Source organism: Bactrocera latifrons, unplaced genomic scaffold (genome assembly GCF_001853355.1).
Source record: "Bactrocera latifrons isolate USDA-ARS-PBARC rearing strain unplaced genomic scaffold, ASM185335v1 scaffold_47, whole genome shotgun sequence".
Classification (NCBI taxonomy): domain Eukaryota; kingdom Metazoa; phylum Arthropoda; class Insecta; order Diptera; family Tephritidae; genus Bactrocera; species Bactrocera latifrons.
This window is the reverse complement of record NW_017537123.1, coordinates 1,145,268-1,155,416: the sequence shown is the minus strand read 5'-3', so window position 1 is coordinate 1,155,416 and position 10,149 is coordinate 1,145,268. Positions and strand designations below refer to the sequence as shown.

Below are 10,149 nucleotides of genomic sequence, written 5' to 3'. Positions count from 1 at the left end.
TTTAACCCGTGGTTCCATATGTGATATTTAGTAACCTTTACGCATAAGACCACGAGTGTTATGTAGTTGCAGGTTAATGCGAATACATTCATGTGTATAGAATGTCAACAAAAAAGAACCTCAATATTCTTGGTTGAATAATTTCTACCATTCGAGATGTCAAAAAGAGTCTAGTTTTGTGAATTTAAATAATTGTTATTATACATGGCACGCTCATAATACGCATATAAAAAATATAAATTTAGTTTTGTTAAAATATTTTTGTTTTCTTCTAGAAATTCCTTCATAGTTGCTTGTGTTCTATATACTTTTGGGTGTGAATGATTGCAAAAATATATTAAACCTTTTTCGAAGATCACAGCCAAATTGATAGGCATGTCTTTTCGTCATATGAGGTATGAGTACTTTAATCTTAAAAGATCCAATAACTCTTAAAAGATATTTGAAGAGCATAGCACAAAAGAGTACTTTCTTTACCACTTAAACTTCCCCTTTTGTGATGCCAATAAACTAATTTAGAAAGAATTTTAATTATTTAGACTGTGTTCATACGCAGTAAATAAACCGTTACAAATCTTTGCCAAAATTAGGCACCTTACAAGAATAAAATAATGGAAATATTTTTGAAAATAAATATTGAAAAAAATTTTGTCAATTGGAGTATTTTGTCTCAGTACCGAATCGGTTTCGGAATTAACCCAAAGTCTTATTTTCATAAAATGTTTTTGTGATCTAATTTGTTTAAATTAATGGTTGTTTTAAACCTCTCATGCCCGAATTAAATGTTATAACAGAAAAGTTTTCTTTTCCATTTATTACGTATGCTAAAAATAATAAACATCTGACATATCATCACATAATGTAAAATCGACACAAGATATAATACTTTAAAGGGAATTTAACACTTCATGGTGCCATATAATATCGAGAAATGTACTTGCAGGCATACTTAGGAAAAAGTTGTTCAGTTTCGAGTAAATGTAAATCATCAATAAATTCTTTTATTAGGAATCTAATTACAAAGTATAAATTATTTTAAAATAACGGACAAACATTATTTCTTCAATATTATTAAATTATCAATTTATTCGCCATAATTACAAACTCAAATATTAAAATATTCAACCAAATTTTTATTCCATTTTAATTTCAAGCAGACCAATTATAATAATTTCAACATCACTGTTGGCATTTCATTTGCTTACGTCAATAGAGACTGTGCGAAAGCAAAACGTCAGAAAAGAAGAAAAATTAGATTTTGGAAAATTGGAAGCATCGTACTCCCTGGCAGATAAGAAGCAGTAAAATAGCGACTGCGAAAATTATATTAAAAATTGAAAACAACAAAATATTTCATAATTAAAGATGGCACAGAAGGCTCAGGAATTAGCAGAAAAATACCGAAAATCGGTTGAAGAAGCTCTCAACGACCGAAGCAAACCTTGGACACAAGCATTTGAAATTGTCGAGTCAAAAACAAACGTTCCAAGATTATATTTATTTTTGGGTGAGTAGGATGTAGCTGATTTGTTTTTGCCGCTTGGTTGATGACACGATGGTTATGGCTATGTCATTGTCAACGTAGACAGTAATAGAATTAAAAATAGTATTATTATTTAAATATAATTTTTGTACAGAAAGTATATCTTAAAAAGACGTTTAGAAGCATACATGAAGAGTTTGATATCACGAATTCTAATTATTCCATTGTTCTCTTTTACATCGAATTCTTGACTTTTACATGGTAAAACGGAATTACTCATAATTTGATAATTTCTTCATTCTCTTATTTCTTGTTAAAAGATCTGCAAACATAGTAAGGTAGAAGATTTATTTAAAAGCGATGTATTTTAATTCGCTTATTATGTTTCGTACACATGTTCGTTTCTGTGATCTTTATTCCGATAGGTGCATATGAAATCGGTAACACCCTACAATTGGCTGACGTCATAGTGATAAGTGTTTATCAGCCCATTAAAAATTAATTAATTCGTGGCAAAAATATGTTCTTTTGAGTATACTGACTATTCATCATTACCAATTTGTTATTTTCGCTGTTTTTGACACAATCCTGGTTTTTTGCAAAGATAAATGATTGAAATAAATGCAGAGCTGAATCTAAGTTTTACATTAAGAAGGCCGATAGTCTTAGTTACTAGTTGCCTTGCTAAATGTAATGTAATTATTTATAATTATATTTCATAAAAATAAATAAATTTACATTAAGATTAAGATATTCAACATGTGGATTTGGGAATATTTTATAAATTATCGAAGACGTGAAAAGCATATAAAGGCTCTCAGTGAGCCCGTTGTTACATTTGGAACTGGTTTGTATAAAAATAGTTTACGATACTGTTTTTTTGTTTTTGTTTATTATATACAAGAGTTTACCAACTTTTCTCTACATGAACTTGAGATCTATTTACTGTAAATTTAATTTCAATATTTGAATAATATTGCAAAAATGTAGATCAGATGGATAGAAATGTCGATACAAAATAATGGGGCAATTTTCATTTTTACTTTTGAAAAACTTCTTTTTCGGATTGTTAAACTGCTAAAAAATAATAATGATTGAATTTCTTTGTCATCAATAAGATGAACAAAACAATTGGCTGGGTATCATGAATATTACCTTTGTTCTTTCTTTTTACAAAAGCGTTCATTAGCTCAATAGCTCACTACACTTTACTGACAAGCGGCTGTTAAGACACATTTAATTTATGTATTTACGTGGCAAAGCAGACAAGAAATTTTAATTAGCGGTGAAATAGTACAACTGATCGTTTATATTATAACTCATTGAACTTTCATCTTCACAGATGAAAATCTACAGAAAATATTTTATACGCTCTACGACTAGACGCTCTCTGAATTCCGTGCTAACATAATACTTTTGCAATCCGCAGAAATCACTTGATCAAATTAATTTGTCGCTATCCGTTAGCAAGCAACAAGGAAAATGTTCGAGCCGTTACAAGAAAAGCTTTTGCAAATGTATAGAGAGCATAAAACTATTACAATTGGTTAATAAAAAAAATAATTAGGTTTATTTTATTTACATATTTACATATGCTTTCAGATACATAGTGTATGAGTGTTAGTTACTAATAATTTCTTATACAAAAATATTTCAGGCGCCGCTGCATTTTGTGCCTTGTACTTAATTTTCGGATATGGTGCACAATTGCTGTGCAATACAATTGGCGTTGCCTATCCTGCTTACATTTCCATACATGCCATAGAGTCGAGTACAAAACTGGACGATACTAGATGGTTAATTTACTGGGTGACTTATGCCATATTGTCATTAATTGAATACTTCTCCGGTTTTCTTACTTCGGTCATACCTTTTTACTGGTTGCTTAAGGTGAGTTCCATATTTAAATTATACTTTTGCGATTTCAAATAGAATATTCAGTTTTTTATACATCATTAAATCTTTAAAATAGTAGCTCACCTAATTTAATTTAATTTAAAATTTCTGCAGAAGTATAAAACGGTTAAAATGTTTGTTTTTTGCGGCCGCGATTAATTGATATGTTTTATTATTAAATAGTTGATATGCTGCAATATGTAATGGTTACATTTTTTTACAAATATATGAAATACTTATTGTTTACTTACTTAAAATTATGAAATATATTTGAATTTAAGTAAAAACAAGAAACAAATTTTGTCATATAAAATGTGCTGAGAAAATTGAAATCGTAGAAACCGCAAATACCTCTGGCCTCGCCCTCTTATAACTTTAATATACATACATGTCTCCTAAAACACTTAAGCTATAATAACCAAATTCGCCCAGAACAATATTATAAGAAGTCCTACCGAGAGTGTGGAATTGGATTAAATCGAAAGATAATCCCGCTCACTCCCCATGTAACGGTTCTGTTAAAAACTACTAAAAGCGCAATAAATCAATAACTAAATACGCCAGAGACATCAAATCCCCGAGGTGCCCTATATGTGGACCCTAGTACCTATAGTTTTGAACAGAAAAGACAGTTTTTGGGACATACAATTGAAATTGAGAGAATACTTTCCTGATTGTAGTATCGGGTCAATACTTACATGAGCCCCTTTATACCTAATATAAATATTTTCGAACTTCCTGTTGACTATACTGCATATGTCGGACAACATGTGAGTTATCTCTCCCCATAAAAGGAATATCAGGATTTTCGAATATTTTGTTCGCAAATTCAGAATAAAACAAAAAATGGAACACTCAAAAATAATAATTGCAAACAAAGGTTGAGCTAGAAGAGTTTTAAAATGCATATCTATATGTACGAGTTTTTTTTATATTTTTATTACTATTGGAATAACAGTTTTTTTTTTTAGAATATTTGAGATATTACAATATATTCTATTTTGCTTTGTATTTTTTAGTGCGCATTCTTAATTTGGTGTATGCTGCCTATCGAAAGGAATGGTTCCTTCGTCATCTACCACAGCGTCGTACGACCATATTTTCTGAAGCACCACCGAGGTAATTTTTTTTTTTTCTTATTTTTATACACGCGCGACATGTTGCAGCGAGTATATAACTTTTGTTCTAAATATTATTTGTAATTCCTGAAACTAGTATAGATAGTTATCAGTAGGGAGCGTTTTCTATGTCTTAACAAATGTTGAAAAGTGTACGTGGCTCGCGAAGTTCAAAAATTATATTAACCAAATTTATTCGGAACATTTCTTTCTAAATTGTCTTGATATGATAGAAATGGAAAGATTTTGAAAAAATGTAAAAAAAAGTGATAACTCTAATGAAAAACGTCGAAAGCAACAAATTGTACAGAGAAGGTACTACGGAGGGATTTGGTATAAAAAGTGGACAATGCGCCCAACTGAAACAAATTTGGTGCATTTCAAATCATTATAATATATTTTGAAATTGGCCGAGATACCAAATGCAGTGATTTCCTTCTTCACTTTATCTCTCGAACGGAGTGAAGGTCTCCGTCTTCCTCTCCACCGGCGGATACTGAATCAAAAACCTTTAAAACTGGAGTGTTCTCCCTCATCCGGACAAGATGACTTAGCTAACGCTGCCGCTGATTCATTCATTGAACAACAAGTATGTCAATGACGCCATATATCGCTTACAGCGTTCCACCGACTGTGGTACTCGCCATTGCAAATGCGCAGAGGACTGTTGGTTCCCAAATAGGCGTAATCAGACCACTTTCACGCCCACAAAACGTCAATAATCGGAAAGCCGAAAATAATGATATGGTACAAAACAATATAATTTGGTACAACGAATCGTATTACGGATTTTTTTGGATACTTAAAATATTAGCGTGGCTTCGCCTCGTAATTGATTTGAAGTATATATCTTCCAAATATAATAATAAAGCTATATCACCCTAATTTATATAGGACAAATACCTTCAACATCTCTTGCAATAGGTGAAATCAGATAATAACTCCGGCCACTCCCCATATGACGGTTTTTATGAAAAGTACTAAAAGTACGCTAACTCACAACTGAATGCTTCGGAGACATTCAATTTTATATTCAGGACGGTGCAAAAGAACTTTATATGAGTCAAAATAAAAATTAGACAATGGACGTGCCTATGTTACAGTGCAAAAGTGGGCAAAATTGGATTACAACCACGCTTACCTCCCATATAATAGAAATTCATGTTCCATATAATCATCTCACGATATATCTCACATTGAAGTAATATTTATTTTAATTGATATATAATAATAACCATATCTTTCGTTTTCCAGCTGCTGATGAATTTATTGATAAAGTGGCTGCAAAAGCAAAGGACTCTATTCATAGTATCACCAAACAAGATTAAATTATTGGAGGCAATTTGCAGCATTACTTTTTACTTGAGGTGAATGCTTGCATATCCTAAAAAAGTAAACTCATGTAAGAATGTAAACTAAACGGAAGCTTGAAGAGGGAAACAACAAAAAACATATGAAACAAAGACAGAAACCACAAAGAACAAAGAGCTAGTAAAAATATATTTCACATGGCAACATTTCTTTATATATGGCTGGCTTCGCGGAGTTTCTGAGCCCACAAATCTGAATTAAATTGAATCAAAAATAAAATTTTAGTATACCGTTTTTAGAAATCACGAATACAAGAGCTACGTATAATCGGAAAAACCTTGTTATTGTGCATTTTAAGTCAAATATTTGAATGTCTGAAGAATACGTACGTAATAAAAGAAGTATTTGCACTGCTGTTATGAACATAAGCTAAAGATTATCATCACCATTCGTTGCTTTTAAAATTTTATTGTATTTGAATCAAAATTTTTATTGTAAGAAATTAAATATAACAGTAAATAATTGGTGGCTTTTTGCTTGAAAACATAATATAAAACTGTTTTGAATTTGGGGTCAATTGATGTACATAGTTTAAATGAAACAGATGTTTGTAGAATACTTCGTTTTCTCCTAATATATTCCAGGATTACTCATCATGTTGTTATGTTGTTATAGTGTTTTTGGCGGTTAAACAGAATCGCTAATAGGCCATTCTACTACAGTCGGCACCGGAACGGACCAGGATTTTTGTCCGACCAAGGACTGTCAACTCGGCTTCATTCCCCGAAATTTTTCAGGAATGTTTTCCGTCGCTGTAAGAACATCCTTAATAGGGTTTGTTATGTGCACCCCATTCTGGGACTAAATTGGAATTTTACTGTATCAATTTGTCTTAAACTTAAATTTCTATCAATTAAAACACATTTTTAAATATTTCACTAGACTTGTATTCAATTAATAATTATTTCTACGCTTCAACTGGATCCTTTTCTTCAATTGTTCCATCTTCGGCAACTTTCTGCCTGTTTCGCCAGGCGGTCATATAAGTGCGTGGATGAATGGGCAAAAAACCTGCAATACCCAATAGTTCTGCTGTTGGTGTGGACAGGTGAGCCCCTCGACCCAACCAATAGCGAATACGTTCAAAATTAAATGAAACTAAACGTTCATTCTTCTGATTTGGCATTGGATCATAAGTACCAACTTGTTCTATTACTGGCTGGTGTTGATTTTTACGCCTCTACAAAAGATGTCACACTTTAATAAACACCAAAACGTATTTTGAGTCGTACATACCTCCATAACGACAACATGGTAGAAAGGACGATTTGTACAACCCAATCGGACAAAGCGGATAATTTTGGCAGAATGTTTATAGTAGCGCCCAATGCCGCTTGATGGAGATAATGACATCCTTTTTAGTTTTAGTTCTAATAATTAAATTACAATAAAGTTATATTGAAACTTGCTTAAGTTGAATGTTACGAAAACACGAGCGATTAATCGAATATAAGAATATTTTGACAATTCATCAGCTGTGTGCAGCAATGTAGCCATTAAATTTTTTTCTTAGTCAACGTGATTGAGTAAAAATTTAATATAAGATCCTCTAAAAAGTTAATGTTTTTCGTAAAACGATTATTTATGGATTGTATCAAACAACAGTTTTTAAAACAATTTGGGAGATCTATTTGCTTTGCGCTGAATCTGGGTAACTAGAGATTACACCAGCGTAATGAGCCTTTGAATGCGTTGAAGGTTCTCTTGGCTGATTTGCTTCGCTTTGCTTCGACAGATAAATTTGAATTATTTTGTATGAGTACGTTCCCATAAAACGAAGCAAAATGTTAGGCAACTTTCAAAATATTGCGCTTTGACCATCACAATAGAATATAGATATGTATGTACGTTTAGAAGTAGTAAAATTATTAACATACGGATGCGAAATATGAAATATTAGAGAAGCACGGAAAGCAATTGTTCTGACTAGCCTACACTGTTGCATATTCGAACATAAGTTGTTAGTTCGCTTACGATACGCGAGTTATGTAGTTTCCGTTTTAATTACGTTGGTCTGTTAGTGCTGCTTTTTGTTTAATTACAGCCCACTGTAGCTGATATTTCAGTAATATTAAAGAAGAGTGGCAACACAGGTTTTCTTTAGAAGAAGACGGCACAATTGCAGGTACGGTGTTTTTGCTTAACGTTTTTCAGCAATTTATTTGTAAAATACTGGTGTTAAATTACCTAATTAGTGAACAAAATGTGTGTTAAGTTAGACATTTTTAAATTTAAATAAAATCTATCAATATTTGCACGATTTATGTGTACAGTTTAGTTGGTTTTTAATGAGTGACTCGCACCAAGATCGAATATTTTATTTTTGGGGGTGAATGTTACAAATGAAATGCTTATTCATCCTATACTAATGGTCGAAATATTGGTGAGAAAGAGAAATGTGTGCTTGTGCAATCCCACTGAAATGGCGTCCTGTCGCATGAATTTCATCCACATGGACCATAGTGCATATTCGAATATATATTTATTACATTATTGTTGACATTTGAAAGCATATGCTCATAAGAAATAAAAATAATGTGTAGCAAGTGTAAAATATTGTAGGAATCGTTATATGATGTTAAAAAAAATTTCCATACTCCATTTTGTTCTCGTTTAATTCATATGAATGTTTCCACTCGGGTTATTTGCTTTGTCGTCTACTTTTAGGGCAAAACGCATCGAAAAGTATTTCAGCTGGTGCTCTCTTTTGCTACCATAACTTTAGTAAATACCTTTAAAAGTGCTATTTCACTCAACTAATGATTTTGAGGGACAGCTATGTGTGGGGGTTACCGGTTGAGTGGTGGATTTCTTAATTATTTCGCTATAGCTATGCATATGTAAAAGTTAGAATTGATTTTATATGAGAAAAATAATCAATAAAACATTTAATACTAAGGATCAATCTAAAATGGAATTTATATTTGTAAATTTTTTTTGTCAATGTTAAGTTACACTTATGTGTAAACGCCATGCTAAATCCGGCTTCATTTGATATTGAGCGAAGGATTTGTAAACTAAAAACGATAGGTTAGAGAAAGAACAACGTTGAAGTATAAACGGTACGACGGATATTGCCTTGAAGTCGTTCTATTAAAGCCGAATGGAAATTTGGGGGAATGAAAAGCCGAAGTGATCGTTATTGCCAACTATGTTTATAAATACAATTTTCGTTACAAAACATCATAAATTACTTTATTTATTTTTGATTTGATTGATTTCAAATATAATTTAAAAGATTCTTTCTTAGAAATATCAATTATATATTTTTGGTTATTATAAAGAAAAGGTATATATAAAGCCTAATTAGAATATTGTGTTTTAACTAATTATTGAGTAAGCTGGCAACAACGTGTCGAGCTAAATTTTATAAATCAATTTCTTGTGTATGCAATTATTGTGTTTTACGCTTAATAAAAGGTAATTTTTGACCTAAAATAATGATTTTAAATTCTCATATATTATTTGCGATAATTATTTATATCTAGGATTGCTATTTATTTGCTTAAAAATATATATTTGAGTCCTTTAGAAAAGGATAACAGCTAAAGAAAGAAAAGTGTCTGGCGTGAAAGTCTCGCGAAGTAAAATTTAGAAAATTTAAACATTTTGTGTTGAAGTGCAACTCTCAAAACTCCGATGACAAGTAGCATGTGCACACACGAATATTTTTCACAATTATCTAGGAGTATATTTAGTATTTATTGTAATGGGCATGGTGAGAGTACGGGATTTGTTACCGGCGTTGGAACATGAATGCGTGTGTCTGTTAAGATGTAGGAAATGATACCGGTGGTGCGAACTATTTATTAAATTGAGTTGAAAGAATACTATTAAAATATCTTTTTTTATAAAGATGTTTAACATGTAATTTTTGCAATATTAATGACACGATTCCGATTACTTTGGCGGAGCGGTAAAATACCCAAATTTCCGTTAAATTACATTGTAAAGAAATTTTTTTTTTTTTATATACATATATTAATGTAGGAAATTTTACTATTACTTTTGTTTCTCTTCCCTCTGACTTTTGGTATATCCTTTACATTCTCCTATTTTTTTTTGCATAGATTATCTTTCTCTTGGAGTTAGTTTGGGTTGGGTTTAGTATCGCGCCGGTTAATTTTGGCTCACCGTACCTAAATGAGAAAACCAAATGAAAAATTTTAAACACGCATGTATGCTTAAATTATCGAACTTTGTTTTAAATAATATTTTATAAAAATCGGTTCACAAATTTTTCCACAAATTCACTTTAAAAAATGCTATTTTTTGCAAAAT

At 31.3% G+C, this 10,149-nt stretch overlaps 3 protein-coding genes across 16 annotated transcripts in view; 2 read left to right on the top strand and 1 right to left on the bottom strand.

The window, feature by feature from the left end:
* The first annotated feature begins 219 nt into the window (after window positions 1-219).
* LOC108973249 (receptor expression-enhancing protein 5) lies at window positions 220-6,236 on the top strand. 3 transcript variants are annotated; one of them, XM_018940355.1, is made up of 5 exons: window positions 220-395; window positions 1,158-1,507; window positions 3,141-3,373; window positions 4,399-4,498; window positions 5,752-6,236. In XM_018940355.1, the coding sequence occupies exons 2-5, from the start codon at window positions 1,366-1,368 to the stop codon at window positions 5,823-5,825; spliced, it is 549 nt and encodes a 182-aa protein (XP_018795900.1). In that variant the 5' UTR covers window positions 220-395; window positions 1,158-1,365; the 3' UTR covers window positions 5,826-6,236. The 3 variants fall into 3 exon arrangements, with proteins under 3 accessions (XP_018795900.1, XP_018795901.1, XP_018795902.1); XM_018940356.1 differs by lacking the exons at window positions 220-395; window positions 1,158-1,507 and adding an exon at window positions 1,803-2,330; XM_018940357.1 differs by lacking the exons at window positions 220-395; window positions 1,158-1,507 and adding an exon at window positions 2,751-3,029.
* Window positions 6,237-6,731: 495 nt separating this feature from the next.
* LOC108973250 (probable 28S ribosomal protein S16, mitochondrial) lies at window positions 6,732-7,335 on the bottom strand. Its single transcript, XM_018940358.1, has 2 exons — window positions 7,105-7,335; window positions 6,732-7,048 (listed from the first exon to the last, which is right to left on the bottom strand). The coding sequence occupies exons 1-2, from the start codon at window positions 7,219-7,221 to the stop codon at window positions 6,776-6,778; spliced, it is 390 nt and encodes a 129-aa protein (XP_018795903.1). The 5' UTR covers window positions 7,222-7,335; the 3' UTR covers window positions 6,732-6,775.
* A 639-nt stretch (window positions 7,336-7,974) lies between these two features.
* The window catches only part of LOC108973274 (protein lingerer), a 13,114-nt gene continuing 10,939 nt past the window's right edge, over window positions 7,975-10,149 (top strand). For 5 of the 12 annotated variants that reach the window (XM_018940422.1, XM_018940420.1, XM_018940419.1 and 2 more), the window contains exon 1: window positions 8,100-8,251. In XM_018940422.1, the coding sequence (XP_018795967.1) occupies window positions 8,216-8,251 (36 nt within the window). In that variant the 5' untranslated portion in view covers window positions 8,100-8,215. The other 7 variants (XM_018940421.1, XM_018940411.1, XM_018940418.1 and 4 more) reach the window with 6 other exon arrangements.

Coding starts and splice junctions, on each gene's coding strand:
- LOC108973249 (XM_018940355.1), top strand. CDS start 1,366: ATGGCACAGAAGGCTCAGGAATTAGCAGAAAAATACCGAAAATCGGTT. Junction 1,508..3,140: donor AAGATTATATTTATTTTTGG/GTGAGTAGGATG, acceptor AAAATATTTCAG/GCGCCGCTGCATTTTGTGCC. Junction 4,499..5,751: donor TTTTCTGAAGCACCACCGAG/GTAATTTTTTTT, acceptor TTCGTTTTCCAG/CTGCTGATGAATTTATTGAT.
- LOC108973250 (XM_018940358.1), bottom strand. CDS start 7,221: ATGTCATTATCTCCATCAAGCGGCATTGGGCGCTACTATAAACATTCT. Junction 7,049..7,104: donor ACCATGTTGTCGTTATGGAG/GTATGTACGACT, acceptor CATCTTTTGTAG/AGGCGTAAAAATCAACACCA.